General features: G+C 41.3%; 1 protein-coding gene across 2 annotated transcripts in view; it reads right to left on the bottom strand.

The window, feature by feature from the left end:
• Nucleotides 1-18140, bottom strand: part of SHB (SH2 domain containing adaptor protein B) — a 69951-nt gene that overhangs the window by 41958 nt on the left and 9853 nt on the right. For both annotated transcript variants that reach the window (XM_063319956.1, XM_063319955.1), the window contains exon 2: nucleotides 5931-6048. In XM_063319956.1, coding sequence (XP_063176026.1) covers nucleotides 5931-6048 — 118 coding nt within the window. The remainder of the gene's footprint in view (nucleotides 1-5930; nucleotides 6049-18140) is intronic.

The raw sequence follows: 18140 nt of genomic DNA on the forward strand, positions 1-18140 counted from the left end.
AAGGTAAGGACTTATGTTGAAGCAGATCCAGCCTCAATTCATGCGCATCTGACCTAATGCAAAGGAAGAAGTCCTCTAATTTAATTGTCCCTAGACAACTTCTTTCCTTAAAATCATTGCTGAATGAAATCTCTGTCCAAATTTCTAATGAAGTAAGAAACCTGGCCTGCTAGGCTCAGTGACCTTCAATAGGCCAGAAATGTTCTTTCTAAACATCCCATGCTGTACATGCTAATCTATGCAGCCTAATATTTATCAAAGTAATTATCGTTGCTCTTTTATTTTCAGTGGTAAAATCAGCGCCAACAAGCAACATGCCAGAGGCCACCTGTTAAAGAATTTTACAAGAACTGACTCACCACCAATGTGCTGTAGTGACTATTCAGATGAAGTTACATGTCTGAACAAAAAAACGACCTCTCCAGTTACAAGGGAAACTGACACCCAAAACCTTTTGAAGTAGGTGCAGGTTCATGGGAATGCTGTTTTCCCTACACTCCCAGCATTTCTGTGATAGCTTGCAGCAACACAGGGCTACTGCTCCCAGCATGTCCATGGGGAGCTCCCAGTTAAGGCAGGTGCACACCTTTGCTAGGCTCTCTGTCATGCATTGGAGATTCCATTGTGATTCAGGCACAGACTTACTGCAGTCCCTGGAAAGAAGCAGCGAAGTGCATGAAGGCATTTGCTCTTCTAGCACTGCCTGCATCTAGAGAGGAGGCTCATCTTTCTGCATCCATGGAGAGGGAGGCAAAGCACAAAATCCCTAGGCGTGAGCTAGTTAAACTTGCTTACTGCTGTTCTACTGCATAGACAGGATGATAAATACACAGAGAAAGAAGAAACCAAGGAGGTTGCTAATGTTGTGAGCCTGTGAATTTTCCTTTGTAATTCTCTCTAATATCCCCCTTGTTTAACCTCAAAAAAGCTCCTGTTGACACAATCCTCACATTTATTAAGGCCCTTCTGGATGGAGGCTCTGCCATTCCTCATCGAGCACTTCCCTTAGTTCATAGTGCAGATGTGTCATTACCCAGGTTGATGAACACAGTGAACAACACAAGGAAAGACAACAGGTATCTCTGTGCCATGATCCACATGCTCTAGAGCATCCTTAGAAATAAATTCCAGCTCTTCAGGTCCAGCACACAGATCCTTCTCCTGTATCAGTCACCCACCCACGGAGCACGTACACGAGCTTGTCTGTTCAGTCAGGCTTGTATAGGGAAGGACAAGTTCTTTTCAGATTTAGCTGCATCCAGGAGACTTGAACTCAGCTTTCCATTTATAGCCAGAAGCCCTTTTGCAACTTAGATCTTCCAGTCTTCAAGGGGTACTAGCAGCATGCTGCTGTGTTGATTGGGAACTGAATCAATGCACATAGAGCACTTCCCCTGATATCGTGGGTCAGCATATCCCACCTACAGCATCTAATACGCCCAGTTCCCAGGATGACTGTGTGACTAGCCTCTCGTAAGAAATGCATCAATACAAAAATTGAATTCCTGCTTCCTCAAACACCTGCCTTTGACTGTCTGGAAGGACATTTTTTTATGCCCTGAGTAGCCTCAAAAGTCACCGCAAACAGAAGTGCATATTTATCAATAGTGTTATGACAGCCTTCTGAAGACTGTTCACAACAAAGCATTTGCTCCATGAGGAATGGAATAGGCCATGAGAATGGCATAGTACATCTCAGGAAAAGTATTTTCAGAAATGCTACCCATTGAAGTTTACAGAATTCTGAAATACAAGAACAGGGGTTTCTCCCTGTCTACCATATCCTTGAGGCAGATGCATGATACAGAGTCCAGAACACCATGCAAGGGCTAAAGTCCCTGGCACAGGTGATTCCTAAAAACACAAAGGAAAAACAGGGTGAACATTCAAACTTCCAGGCAGGGCACAGAGCTAAGGCACTTCCAGGCCTCTAAGAAATCAAGGCACTGATGTTCCATGTTCTTACCTCAACTTAAAACCATTGCCCTAACTCAAGGGCCTAGTCTGCCCCAACTCTCCTCACTACCTGTTCTAGAGCACAGAAAACACAGCTCCTGATCTGGAAAAGACAGAAGTGTTTTTGCCAACTCACATCCCTCAAGGTAGGCATGCCCCTCAGGTAATGCTTTCTACTTCCCTTCTCACAGAAGCACCTCACCACCCCCACCCTCCATTTTTGATAATGTGGTTCGAAATTAGTTTGAGACTTGAACTGACCTTAATTTTACTATTGTTCAAATAAACTGATTTTTATATTATAGCATGTACAGCATGCTAGGTACCTTGTACTCAAAAAATTGTGAGTTGGACGTAAGGGGCTCCCTTTAAAGCCAAGCAGCAAGTTAAGAAGGGCAACAGACGCAGTCTATTGTCTCATTCTTGTAGACAGTATTCTTTATCATACCTTAAAAGGGTACAGTTCTTTGTGCAACAACTTGGCTGACAGCATTATCTCTGAATGATGGTCCAAAATTGGATCCTCCTCCAAAGGTGAGTTTTAGATGTACTCTATAATACACCACACAGATGGCTGTGGTATAGACTGCCTTGATTTGGTATTTGATTGCAAATGTTTCACGCAGTCTGAGGACTTGACTTAATTCCTTCTGAGAGACAGAGATACCTGGAAGAGCTGTGTTAATGCATGCAGTTGTCAGAAGAAAGTGGAAAGGTACTACACCTTCCAGCTCACAAGGTATGGCTGGAATAGGGCCTTATGACTTTAAGGGGATTTTAAAGGAAAAAAAAAAAAAAAGCAACACATTTTTCCCCAGCACTGCCATATCTATGAACTGAAGGCATCTTTCCTTCTCTTGGGCAAGGGATTACCACAGAAAACAAACAGACGACTCTACAATATTTGACATCCAGTGCAGGCTGATGGGATTAAATACTCAGATGGAAACTAACTTTTCTTCCCCTAGTTTCCGTAAGAAGAATGGATGATGAAACAGTCTGTATGTTACGGGTATTACCACTGTGGCCTATATCTCAACCATTCACTTCTGTTCAAATGCAGCATCTCCAGCCACTGCTCCTCTGGGAAACTCTCTCTCAAGCTTGAAGTATCTCCTACACCTGATCCAAGCAATGACACTTGGTTACAGGCTTGGTAAGGCAGCTAGGCCTATTTCCATGATGGGCTACATGTTATTGCAACAGCTATTGCAGGAACTATTGCAGCAGCTACAGACTGATGCTAGGGGAAAAATAAGAATTGAAAGCTTGTATAAGAAAGCATTGGAAACACCATACTTACAACAGGCTTGAATGGACAGTCTAGCCCTTGCAAGGCAACAAAGGGATTTATACTGCTACTCCAAGTGAGAACAGGGTCCTTTCAGCTGTTAGCCCCAATGTAAACCAGCAAATGGAGTTGCAGCTTTATGAGGACCCCCAGTCACAGTAATGTTAACTTGCACTGTTTCTTCTTTCCTCTCCTCTTTGCCTCCAATCCTTCCTTATCTATTTCTTGCCAGGATATGGCTATCCAGGCAGCATCAGCAATGCCAGTAACTTCTTAGCAGGTTACTTTTTTCTCTCTGGCCCACCTACTTCTCAGGATCCTTAGAAATCATCATCTTCTTAGCTATCTCTACTTGTTTTCATGCTGATAGCAGCCAGGCCAGAAGCTCACTCCATGCATAGTACAGGATACACTATGTCAGATTAAGATCACAGAGAACTTCCACGCTTCTGTATTTACACTGGGACAACCAATCCCCAAACAGGCTGGGAATAAGGCAAAGGTGCAACATTGTTCTTTCAACTTTGTGTGCACACCCACCCAGGCTGAGTGCACACCACAAAGCACACCAGGAACTGGCTTCCCAGGAATTTTCTCTGAACATCTGACATGGACTTCCTGAAGACAGGACAGACACTTATGAATAACAGCACAGGCCAGCAGGTATGTCTGGCTGCCAGGAGATGACAGCTTCTTATGAACATTTGTTCTGAACATGCTCTACCTTAACCTCAGGTCAAGCCTTTCCTTGAAAAGCCTTTACAAATCTTGGCATAAAGGTTGCTTTCTTTCAATCGACATAACCACAGATCTGAGAAGACAGTATTTTTTGGGGACACTATCAGCAGAAGAAACTTCAAGCCTGATTAAACCCAATTCTAACCATAGACAGCATGGAATCAGATAGACCATTCAATAGCTAATTGAAATCATCAATTTAAAGGCTTTTTAAAAAAATAAAATAAATCAAACATCCATTGTAATCAAACATGTTTACGACAGGACAGGAATACAACCTGACTTCCCGAGGTTTATGGCAAGAGTTTTCCTATTTCTACTAGCATTAGGATAAGATGACTGGAAACTAAATACCCGGATCTCAAAACACTAATCTTCAGGGAGATATCAAGCACCTTCTACTGGCTCAATCAAATGCATATTCAGAACACTTGCTACATCATTACACTCAATTAAACCCCAGTCTCAAAACTGCCTTTAGCATCTTTGAGAGTGCATCATGTTTGCTTTACGGAGCAGATATAACAGCTTATTGCTGCACCACACACCGATTTGGCAAAAGGGTGTCTTGGAATTGCAAGGGTACACAAATTTACTCTCCCTTACTTTGCCTAAACCATCCAGTATTGTCCACTAAACCATCCTATTTATCACAGTTAATCTGGAAGAGAAGATAGAATAAGCTCCTGTCGTAAACACAGGAAGAAAGAAAACAAAGCACTGTAAAATTCATAGTTAAAACTACAAATGCTCATCACTGCTGTATAAAAAGCAAGAACTTATTGGGACTAATTTGTTTTTCCGAGAAATTACTCAACGAGAACAAATATAGTTACACCAATGAGAAATAAAAGCTCCCAGCCCCTCTATAAGATGCTGAAAACTTCCAGACAATACGTCATTTCCTGTGTCTCTCTTCAGAAATGCTATTTAAGAAAAGAAAAATAGGAACACTTGCATGAAAAAAGGATCTTTGCATCCAACAGCCTCATCTTCCCCCATTGAATAATTTTTCCTGAGCACTCAAAACAGGAGCTGCCAATAGAAAAGGAAAGCATACAATCAACTTAACTGGGCACAAGAGTGACTTTTACCTCGTAATGAGAAAAAGAGGACCTGCTGTACAAATCCAAGAAATGCACAAATTATCTGCCCAAAGATGTGTTTTGACAAAGCCAAATGATCCTAAATTAAAAATGTACAGCTCCATACCTTTCAAAAGTTTACAGATCGCACAGCCAACAAGTAGGAAATGGATGCAGATAATATGAGGAAAATACACAGACAGTACAGTTGCACAATACCAGGACAAGGGACTCAAACAGTCCAAACTCCTACAACAATACCACCATTAACCACCTCCCTACATGACCAAAAAGGAAGGACACTACCAAGAATGGCATTTAGAGGCTCACAAGCATCCTGCAGTGTATCATTTTGACCACTGGTACAAAAAAACATCAGAGAAGTGAGGAGGGAAGGCAGGAAGGCAGCTACACAAAGACGTAGCTTTGCAGCCCTCCCCCAACAGAGGGAAGACCAAGAAGTCTGAATCTGATTGAGGAAAAAAAAGGCCACAAGCAAACTGATCAACTGTTTTTAAGTGAACATGGTGTTAACAATGTCATGCTTTGGCCATCCCTACTATGTACACAGATGACAGCCTTGACATTGGCAAGCTGAGCAATACACACTCCAACTGCTCACATTTTCATCTTGCCCCATGACAGTACAAACCACCTATATTCAATAGCGAGGTCCAGAGCAGTATTTTTAAACATGAAGGCATGCGCAGGCACCTGAAAAGTCTCTGCAGCATTTACTACTAAGCAACTTCAGAAACATGGTTTTGCAAGCCAAAGGATATTTCTGTTTCATAGCAGCTGTGATATCCATGTGAACTGCCATGGAATTAAAGGTCACATGTGCAACTGTCTTTTCTTACCAGTCATTATTCTCTGGGCTTCATACGGTTCCATATAGCCAGCGTTCTCCCCTTTTCCCATTCTATTCAACTCACTTTTGGCATCAAAGGGATCTGAGTAGTCATCAGCTATGAATACCTGAAAGACAGGAAAGGAACTGTTACTAGAATCTCCGAGTCAGGTGTGCAAACCAGAAGGCAGTAACACCCTGCCAGCAATAAAACCAGTTTCACACAGCTGCATCCTATGCCACTTCAAAGTACAGTCTGAGTTCAGAGGACAAAAACAAAATTGCCACAAATCAGTTACTAAATGGTGCTGAAATAGAAGTGTGCTCCTGTTCATACCAGAAATCTCACAAAGGTAGACTCTATGTCAAAAGATTTCTGATAATCATGAGATATGGAATAATTGGGATGGACAAATTAGAAAGATTCAGTCAGTCAACCCATTGCAATTCTTATCAGAGAAGTTTGCTAATATTCAACAAAAAAACACACTTTTGCTTGCACTTACTTTACCCCCTCTGCTCTTTAGGTTTATCAGCTATAAATGAAAATATGGTTAAATTTTTTTCAAATAAATACTCAAAGGCTATTCTTTTCACCGCATTAATAAGAAGCTTTGTAGTTTCAGCTATCAGTTGAAAAGGAACAAGACACAATACAAGCTTCTTGCTTAAACTTATTTCCTTGAACCAACCTGTGCCACTTTCTTTCAAAGGAACATTATGTTTAACTTTATTTTGTGAACTAGGACAAAAGGCAGCAAAAATAAATTATCTGTCAGAAGAACAAGTTTCCTTCTTCCATTAGGAGACTGAAAAAAACTGAAGGTTAGAAAATCTCACCCCTTACCCTACATTACCATGCTCCCCTGTCTGCTGCAAAATCGTATGCTGTATAAGTCCCACTGGTTATACAAGTAACAGGAATCATTCCTCCCTGTTATTGAAAGGGTAGAGTTAATCTTGGTTTCTAGAAGCTGGCAAGGGGACCAGGGCAAAGAAAAAATCCTCCTGTGAGAATTACTGCAGAGCATAGAGATGTAGTGTAGGACAGTCAAAAGAGACTGAGGCAGAGAGGGCAGAGTCAGGCCTCAGCATCAGAGTCCCCACAGAATCATAAAATAATTCAGGTGGGAAAAGACCCCAGGGTATCACCCCCGTCCAACCCCTCACTCAAAGCAGGGCAAGCCCAAAGAGTTTTGCCCTGAAGGCGTATTCTCTTTAAGAGGGATTTTTCAACCAAGACTTATATCCCATTGGCTACTTTACATTTTTAAGACAAGCACCAGTAAGACTGACAGCAGACTGCTGTTCCAACAGCTTCAGTCTTTTCAACAAAGAACCAGGAGTACATTGCCAGCTACGAGACTGAAGCTGCATCTGCTTCTGTCTCCTGCTGCTGGCATACCCCACAAGAGAGAGCAAAAAAACAGGATACACAAGCATTTCCAGATCAAACGCTTGCACAAATGCCATGGAGTAAATGAGCACTGTATTAGGAAAGGCGGAGATCTCCTTTCAGATTAAGGAACAAAACATATAACACATTTTTGGAGTCGCTATTCAGGCCCTGGAACACTGCCACGCTGTGATTTTATACTACTTATTTTGCTTACCAAAAAGTCTCCCAGAACAAAACAAAACAAAAAAAAGTCAACCAAAAAAACCCCACCACATTCTTCAGCACAAGCTCCCAACCCCTGGACTACACATATCACTTGCAAGCACATCCCAAAGAACGGACATTTTAAAAGATGTATTTGTTATCACTGAACACACAGATGTAAATGTCAGATGAAGACACTCAGCGTCCTACAGTCACAGGTTAACAGCTGGAATACCAAAGTATCTGGGATTGATGTTTTAATTACAAATTAGTTGTGTTTTCCTACACTCAAAGTATAAAGTGACTGGAAGTTTTTGTTTGACCAGAAACCATCAGACTGGCATGGATAATAGCGGGAGGAAAAGATAATTCTTTCTCTCAGTGTCTGAAATTACTGCCTCATTACTGTGAAAAACAGTTAACCCAAAGGAAAAAAATCTCTTCCCTCATGTCTGGCGACATATGCCCAGGCAGCAAATCAAGTGACAGCAGCTGCACACACTTAAGACAAAGACAACAACGTGCTTGCAGTAATTTCTCCTAGTCACAAGGACAGCTTTATCTCCAAAAGTGCTGCAGTTGAAATTCTACCCATTTAGTCTTCTGGTGCAATCCTCTCAAAAGCTCTGTGCTCTCCTATTAAAAACGTTTACAAGGAATATTTCCCAATCCTTGACATAACTGTACTAAAACATGTAACAGAAAGCAGTCTAGCACAGTTATTTCATATTTCTTCTCCATTTGCCAAGACTATACTAGGAGGGATAGTATATCTATAAAATGCTGTCAAACAAGATAAAAATCAAGACTGATTTGCTTTAAGCATAATGGCAACATACTCAGGAGCTTATTGTACTGAACATAAACAGAAGGACTAAAGCAAATAACTTGTTATTCAGAAGAGGTCTAATAAAGCAAAAGCTGCTTTCTAACAAAGAAAATAAAGAAAATGTAAGAAGGTCCAAACCACATTATTTCATTATTGCTCAGAGATGTGCCGTCCCTGGAAGTGTTCAAGGCCGGGTTGGATGGGGCTTTGAGCAACCTGGTCTAGCAACCTGGGAGGTGTCCCTGCCCAGGGCAGGGGGATTGGAACTTTAATGTCCCTTCCAACTCAAACCATTCTATGATTCTGTGAATATTGTATTTATTACTATTATTACATTTTATTATCTGTAAATCTGTACCAGATCAGACTGAGGCTGGAAATATATCCACTACAGTAATCCCTGGAGTGCAAACTTCCCCTAGCTGTGTCCTCCCCTTCAGATGAATAATAGTGTCACAAGCACTGTGAGATTGTATACAGCTCACCATAACTATGTTTTCAATCAGGTCACCTACCAGATTTGTCAGATTGGGCACACCTACTCTGCCAAACGATGACTCCCCCAAAAAACCCACCCAAAACCAAAAAAACAAACAAAACCGCCAAACAAACCCCAAATGCACTTTTCAGCACTCAGTCAGGTAGAAAGACCAGTCTGTTTCACCTTCCTGGAGTGTACATCTGTATTTCCTTATTAAAAGTAGCTTTACAGTTCAGAGCTGTCAGAGGGCTGCCCAGCTGAGTGTTAATGTTTCCATATATATTAAAATTTACTAATTTTCAGCCTAGATATAGCAGTTGGCCAGTGCCAACATTTGATTTCTTCTATACTTGCTAACAGTAATAAATTTTCCACTTCTAGGAAGTCTCAAGTTTTTCTACTTCTTTCAAAAAGAAGTCTTCATTCAAAAAGGCTTGAAAACCTCAAATGAGTATGCATGTTAGCTCTATTAAGACATACCTACTGTAAATGCCTAAACTCCTTTTCACAATCCCATTATGGAAGATTATTTCTCCTGTTCTCAGAAATCCCAGTCAGAAACAGGGTTCCTATTCTGCAAGTCTTTGTGCCATCTCTCCAGAAATTACTTTTACCTTAGCAAGCTCATTTTCCAAGCCTATATGCAGTAGGTCAAATAAAGTCAGACAAAGTACAAAGTCTTGTGATGAACGACAAGGTTCTGAGTACAAGAGTTTTCTAGTCACGGCAAACATAATAAAAAAAACATTTGCTTCACACCAGAGGATACGAATACGTTGTCCTCATACCCCTTTATGCCATCCTCACAAAACACAAGCCCATTTTACATGCAAGTTCTGTTCACAAGCCTATAAGTATCCTAGATGCATCCCTTGCATGTGCAGTGGGGCTCTGCAGATCATGATCTTAATCACCTCCATGCCATGTGAGGAAGATCCAATGTGGGAGCACCTTGCTGTCACCTATCCCCCATGGGCATGTAGGAGCAGGCCTTTCTGTGTGATAATCAAAATGCCTCATGTTCTCCACGGCTCATCAGTGTTCCAGACAGGGCTATTTGTGTTGTTTTTTTCCCTCCCAACAACCTTTCAGCCACTGCCCAGCAAACTGGTCTCAGTCAGCCATTTGTTTGCTGTAGTCTGGAAGCCAAGGCCAGCACAGAAGATCCTAACTTCAGGCCAGCATGCAGTGCCTCTCCCATACCTTGGGTTAAGTGCACTTCCAAGGCAAATGGCTAAACTTGTTCAACTGGCCTCTGAATTGATCCTTTATTTTAGTGACTGACAAACAAAGGACAGGAAACAGAAGGGAAAGGATGCCATCCATCATCTGCCAACGCATCCCTCACAGAAGTCTCAACTAGCCAGGCTACCCATGATGTAATGCTGTACCTGCCACTTCTGCCCTAGACACAATCAGAGGCGTGCCAACATACTGAGATTTTGTAACATCAGGCTAGAAAGGGCATTCACACACAGGATCTGACCACTAGAGTGGGACACAGCTAACTTGCCTCTCCTCTCTGACAAATCCACCCACATTTCATGTGGGTCCTACCTGTCAAAATGAATCACAGCTGTCAGGGAATCCCTGGAAGGCCTCACGCAGCCATTCAGATTCCAAATTCATGTCTCAATTGGCTGCATTTGTCAGGGCTATTGTTAAAGACCTGTGGCTTATCTCTTAACAGAATGCAAGATTATCAGAGTGGACTGTGAGCTCCTACAACAACTGATTCCTGTTCTATACAATCACATCCTATGGCTCCCCATACACAGACAATATTGTTTTCTGTCATGTAGATCTAGTAACAGTAACTCAAGGCATGAGTAACTTCAAGCAAAAGAAACTCCGACACATATATAGAAGTGCACTGACAAAAAGTAAGTAAAACTTGTATTTGAGCTTCCGTGATCAGAGATGAACAAGGATTTAGGAAACACTCCATAACAGGTTTTCTGTTAAAGACAAAAGAAAAGGAGCATGGCTCAGTTACCAGACGAGTTGACAAATTCAAAACCACAGCTCTAGCTAAGAAGTCAGTTAATAGATACAAGATCAAAACCCAACAACAACCCCTCCCCCCAACCCTGAAAATTAAATACAAGCTGAGATTCTGGTTTCCCCCTCTAACGTATATTAACTAAGGTGCAAGCCTCACTGTTGATGCATAGTCTTTGTTCTTCTGCAGTCTTAAAAAAATACCATTTAAGACCTACACATATTATTATATTAAAAACAAGTTTGAGTATTTGCACATGCAAAAGCATGATTTGCATATGCAGCCACAGGAAGAAAACAAAGAACATATGTAAATGCACAATTTTGCAGATATCTCTATCTGACTAAAAAGCACATTTTAAAAGGAACAAATAAAAAAGAAACCAATGAAAACTTATCACACTGAAATAAATTGAGTCTTTAGGGATAACCCCTCTTTGAACTCAAAGGAAATACAAAAGATTCATCCTTGAAACAGCAACTTCAGCACAGGTCTGTTATTTGACTGATTTAGTGGCCATCATGACTAAGGATTCGCTATTCTAGAAGAATCCAAGACGAAATGTGATAAACAACATAAAGCAAAAGACCAAAAGAGCTGTCCTGTCAGCCACATATTTGGGAGACCTATTACAGGAGACCTTTGTTGGGGGGTAGATTTACTATTAAATATTATATATTATAAATCTATTATCAATGTATACTTAAATTTAAAAATAAAAAAGGCTGACTACATATTCCGCTCTCAGCTTTTTTGACCAGCATTTAAATCCACCAATACCACAGATAAGAACAGGTGACTGTCAGCAGAGATACAGAAGACAAGAGCAGTTAGAAACTGAGTTTGTGTCAGAGAATATCATGGTTAACACATTTAACACAATGTAATGAAAATTCCTCATCTTCTCTGAGAATCTATAGTCACAAAAGACCAGTCACTAGCTACAGTAGAAGTCAGTCTATATTAAGGTATTTTTGATGTTTTGTGTTGATTTTTTTATAAAAACCATGTGAAATTTTTGACAAATACCAAATTTCTCTCCTTGTCCCTAAGTGATCTCCAGGTCTCACATCCCAAACATGACCTAGGCAGATGTTTCCTTAAAAATAATATTCTCATTTAATGCCCAGACAACCATATATCAGAAAGGTCTCTGATGATGAAGCTGGACAAAGCTCAGCCTGCATGCAGGACTGCAAAGTTTGGTCTGGATTTGTTTTTGAAATGGATAAATACTTGCATTTATACTTTTCTTCCATGAAACACTGAGTTCAAGAACCTGTTGGGTAATCCTCCCTGTAGCTTCAGTACGGCCTTTTTTCAAAATAAAGTTCACAGCCTTGGACAACCTGCAAATACAGTGATCTGTACATGGTTGAAATCCCAAAAGGATCTGCAGAAGGATCAGGAAGAGCAAAAGAAATATTTTTAATATCTTGCTAATGAGTCATAAATTTAGGTCATGATTCTAGAGAACTGCTTTACAGATGGAGCTGTGTATAGAGCCTTTCCTTCTACTCCTAAATTTGAGTGCTGGAAAGACCTGCATCAGCTCTGCCCTCAGAAGAAATTATAGGCCTCATTCATAGCTTTGATTTCCAGAGGACACATTTCTTGTCTAAAATGTAACTGAAACACAAATTGGGAAAGCTATCTCCTAAATCTCCAAGACACGTGTGAACTGGTAGCGAGGTGCTGAGGGAAAAAAAAACATTAAAAAAGCCAGTATTTAATAACAGGGTTTCAAGAGTTGCTCCCCCATACACAAGGCTTAGTTTTCAGAGAAGATGAATCACTCTCTGTGGTTTCTACAAGCCCACACACTCACAGTGACATGACCCAAATGCTAACAAGCTGATATATAAACAATGGTTCTTGTGTTCTTGCCTCCCCATTTCTCTCCTCTATGCCCTTGATTCCTCAGGCAGTAATTGCAGTTCCCTGCTACCCCACGTGTGTCCCTATTTCATAGAATCATAGAATAGTTTGAGTTGGAAGGGACCTTTAAAGGTCATCTAGTCCAAAATCCCCTGCAATAAGCAGGGACGTCCTCAACTAGATCAAGTTGCTCAGAGCCGCATCCAAACCAACCTTGAATGTTTCCAGGAATGGGACACCTACCCCACCTCTCTGGGCAACCTGTTCCAGTGTTTCACCACCCTCATTGTAAAAAAATTCTTCTTCCTTATATCTAGTCTAAACCTTCCCTCTTTTAGTTTAAAGCTATTACCCATTGTCCTGTCGCAACAGGCCCTGCTAAAAAGTTTGTCCCTACCTTTCTTGTAGGCCCCCTTTAAGCATTGAAAGGCCGCAATACTTGACATAAGCCAATGCAGGCCACCCAGATGCTTCTGCTGAAAGTTTAAAAACAGAGTTCTACCTGCTTTCCCCTCAGTAAGAAAAGGGTCCTTCCTTGACCCATCACTCAACTATTTTAAATTTGAAAATACATCTTCCAGCACCTGCCAATAGATCCAAGAGTTATGGAAGGAAGGAGAGACAGACCAGTTAATAGGTATTGCTTCCTTCAGAAAACCAGGCCAAAAAAAAAAAAAAAAAAAGTCCAACCAAAATATATTTGTATCCCATGCACTGTGATTAGCAGAATGCTTTGTAAAATAATTTTGAAGAGTTCATGCACAATGGAGAACTACTCCAAACACACCTTATCTCTGTTTGCTTGTCAATGGACTGTTTTACAGTAACATTTAGAGAAACAGTGACATATACAGAAAGATCTGTACCACAGTTCCTTTTATATCTATACCCAGCATCCAACATATGCTGTTTCAACTTCCAGGACTCATGTTACTTCCTCCACTTTAACACAGCACCTAGCATACTGTTAGACAAGGATACAATCACACTGATACAGGGCAGCAAAGGAATGAGAAGTCAAACCATATTCTTTGTCACGGGGCAGTGCTCTGTGTTAATGTCTGAGAATCGGACACTATAACCAACTACTTGTAGGCAAGGTCATATACAAGGATGTTTAGAGACACAAACATCTCTCTTATACCAGTGTCAGTGAGCTTGGGGGGCAATGAGGCTTGTAAAAATATATAGAATAGACATTTCTTCAGTGATCCAAGCAAATACAATGGCAAACTGGACACCACAAGATCAGATTGCAAACCAGTTTACTAGCAAATTTGGTGGTTAAAAAGGGAAACAGAGATTCACCTTTTTCTTTTCTTGATCCTTTCTCCTCATTAATCAGGCTAAAAGCCATTTACCTAAGTTCCAATACATGTTCTTATTGTGCCTAGTTTCTCATTTAGAACTAAAATGCCCTTTAAATCACAATAAACTGCAAAACCTTATTCGGTCTGTAGAAGGTTTCACTTCCACATATACATTACAACAGTCCTAATGATAACAGTTTGCTTGCTAGTTTTCCTTAAGTTGGATGTGTAAAAACGTGTAATACAGACCTCTTTCCTTATCTGATCTGTTTTGAAGGAAAGGCTACAGATAATATTTGTGCTATCATTCACTAGTAAGAAAGGTGGATTTATGGTGGCACAAACTGCTGCAGCAGAATTGTGCAATGCTGTTTTAGCTATGCTTATTGTCTCAGTACTTCCATGTTCATATGCAGACTTAACTAACCCATCTCCTGCACACACCCATATGAAAACTCAGAGGACAATCTATAGAAGCAAGCACAATTCATTCTTTCTTGCTGATCAGCACAGTACTCAGACCTGCTTTAGCGTCCTCACAATATCATTCTCTCCTATTGACTCACCCAGCCATGCCCAACTGTATACACATGCACTTGATCTAAAAAAAGCCCTATTCATTCTTTCATGCTTTTGCAGAAGAAGGTACGCTGGTATGCTTTAGAGGCTATTATCAGACTAACTCCACATTCACTTACTGCACAGATCCATTCTGCAGAATGGGAAAAAAGCATTCCAGCATGACAGAGCTGTACCTTAGACCCTACGCTACTGTCCTTATAGGAATGCACTATATTAACATAATATAAGTCTGTTGGCAACACTCAGGCTCCAGGGCAGTTTTTGAACATCATAGCTACATTAAGACTTAGGTTCCATGAGATCTCCAAAGACCTTTAAACCACTCTTGTGCCCAAATCAGGGGTAATGTGAAAACTAGACCATGTTTTTCAGGGTCTTGCCCACACAAGTTTTGAAAGTCTCCAAAGACGAGAGATCCACAACCTCTTGCCAGCAATATGTATGTTTATGTATATAAAATAACACATAATAATGATAACTATATATTTTATATGTTTATCATATTTTTATATATGTATGTGTACGTACATACACACAATGTAGATTCAAGAACTTTACAAATCATTTCAACATACGTAACAAGAAAACCTAAATTTACTTAAATAAGACTGGTACATTACAGCAGCAGTTTGAGATCATACAGAAGATATGTAGATCAGAGAGTCAGAAGATGCATAGACTACAGGATATGATTAAGTAGGCATTTGGATTTCCATTCACAGATATTATGGTACCCATGAAGATGGAACACATGGAAGTGCTACACTGATGGACTGCTCTGGACTCAGCTCAATAATTTACAAAAAATCCTTCTACAGGCAATACGTGGTATCCACCATGTAGCTTTCACTTGTATTTAAAGTCAGAACCTGTAAGGCAATAAATCTGCTGTTGGCATTTTGATGTTTTTCACCTGCCTTCTTTTGCCACCCATGCAAACTGCAACACTGCATTCATTTTTAAGAAGATTTTTTTTTCTTTCACTATTCATTTTAGCCATATGCAGACTGTTACTACCTTTTGAGGTTAAACAACATACCTCCTCCTTGTGTGCTACATTTATTAGCTTTATCAGTGTGAAGGCTTTAATTAGAATTGCTGGCTGAATATAAAAACACAATGACAAAAGAAAGTGCAATCATAGGGACGTATCTCACTACTACTATTTATTATTTGTTCCTCTAATACAAGCTAACGCTTGTTCACAGATGCAAATTTAACTTTTACAAGGAATGCTCCAGGATCTTCATATGTGACGTAGCGTATGAATGCATTGCATCTGCAGCATGCGGCTTTCTCTTCTTTCTCCAGGAAGCTGTCAGCTGCTAGAACCAGGTCAAAGTCATCACTACTGAATCAGCAAAGACATGTAAAAGCAATGGATTACCTCCCTCTCTCACACAGCTGGCTTTTTGAGTATAGACCCCCATAGCAATCAACAGGTAGAAAGATTAAGTGGTGAACCTATGTAGAAGCAGAAAGAGGTAAAGCAACTATGTTAGGACCTGGAAGACTACTACATGCAGTGTTACCCTTCTGCGGCCCACCTGACTTCTCAAAGATAAGGCACCAACCTGCTGAGCAGCAATAGGGCCACATGGCTTCTCTTTCTGCACCAGAAAGCTGAAGGGAGAAGAGAAAGAGGTGCACCCTTCTATCTCCTCAGAGAGGACTAGCTGTGCAGCTCCAGCCTATCGCCCTGTAAAGAGAAACACAGCCAGCATCCTGCTGTTCTGCCCAAAGGTCTGCACACAGTTGGCCGCTTCTGAAGTCAGGGCATTTCAGTCTCACCTCCAGCTGCCATTGAAAACTATTCATGCCTCCTTCCACCTTACCTTCAGCAACACGAGCATGTTGACTCCTACAGCATACTAAATGCTTTAACTTCAGAGTGATAAGAGTGCCTCTGTGCAGGCTTTCCAGCTGCAAGACGGCCACTCTTCAATACTATACTACAGCTGGAAGACCAGTAAAACAACCTGGATATATAAAAACAGCAACAGCTGCCTATTACCACAAGGCTTCTCTGGACTTAGTGCCAAAGACTGACCAATGACAGCACCCGCAACAATTTTCCTAATAACACAATGGTAGTGGAAAAGTCTGTATGATTAGCTTGTTCCACTGCACAGCTTAGGACTCACTGCCTTGCATTATCCTGGGTAGAAAGTCACTCCAGAACTCTCCACTCTCCAGTCTGGTGTTCAGCTTTACTGAAGCCTCTTGCACAGAGCAGACCGATATTATAGCCCAGCACTCAGCCCACAATGGACAAGGGAGAAACAATCCTAAAACAAACGTCACTCCCTGATGAGCCAGGATCCCTACATCACAGCTCAGGACTCCTAGCTGAAATTCCCCCTGAACTTGACGTTTCCTCCCTGTATGCCATCAGTGTTTCTTTGCCCATGCCAGATCAGCAGCTAAAATTACTTCAGGATTTAGCGGATACATATACCACCAAGCACCCTCAGAGTTATGGTGACAGCAAGCCCAACTCAACAGCACCTATGTTGCCTCCAACACTTTCCATCATCCTTGAAAGCCAGCTGGAAACTTGTCAGCAACATTTGTGTAGTGCAGCAAACACAGACAATACAAGTCACCCATTCCACAGAATCATAGAATAGTTTGGGTTTGCAGATGACACCAAGCTGATTGGTGCAGTTGACATGCCTGAGGGATGGGATGCCATCCCGAGGGGCCCGTACAGGCTCAAGAAGTGGGCCCATGTGAATATCATGAGGTTCAACAAGGACAAGTGCAGGGTCCTACACCTGGGTCAGGGCAAGCCCCGGTATCAATACAGGTTGGGGGAATGAAGAGATTGAGAACAGCCCTCTGGAGAAGGACTTGGGGGTACTGGTAGATGAAAAGTTGGACATGAGTGAAGAATGTGAACTTGCAGCCCAGAAGGCAAACTGTATCCTGGGCTGCATCAAAAGAACCATGGCCAGCCGGTTGAGGGAGGTGATTATGCCCCTCTACTCTGCTCTGGTGAGACCCTACCTTGAGTACCGCATCTAGCTCTGGAGTCCTCGGCACAGGAAATATACGAACCTGTTGGAGCAGGCCCAGATGAGGGCCACAAAAATGGTCAGAGAGTGGAGCACCTCTCATATGAGGACAGGCTGAGAGAGCTGGGCTTGTTCAGCCTGGAGAAGGAAGGCTCTGGGGAGACACACTCTTCCCGTAGTTCCATTCAGCAGCCTTTAGTCCACAGTCATAATGAAATATCATGTTATAAATTGTAAGTGGCTGAAGTCCCCCAGTAGTCACTATCACTCTCACACATAAACCCTGTGAAATCCTTTGGGAGTATAGCCACTGATAATCCAATATCCATATCCATGTCTCCACATGGAGACAACACAAGCATTCAGGCGTTAGTGGCTGACATAAATGTATTGAAATCAGATATAGAAACAAAGCAGCTCTGCAGGTTTTTTAAATCCAGACCAAACTGACTATAGCTATTTTTTAAAGTCATATATTAACAAGCAATTAACTTTAGGCTGGCCTTCCATACTGCCAA

The sequence above is a fragment of the Chroicocephalus ridibundus genome, chromosome Z (genome assembly GCF_963924245.1).
Source record: "Chroicocephalus ridibundus chromosome Z, bChrRid1.1, whole genome shotgun sequence".
Taxonomy (NCBI): Eukaryota; Metazoa; Chordata; class Aves; order Charadriiformes; family Laridae; genus Chroicocephalus; species Chroicocephalus ridibundus.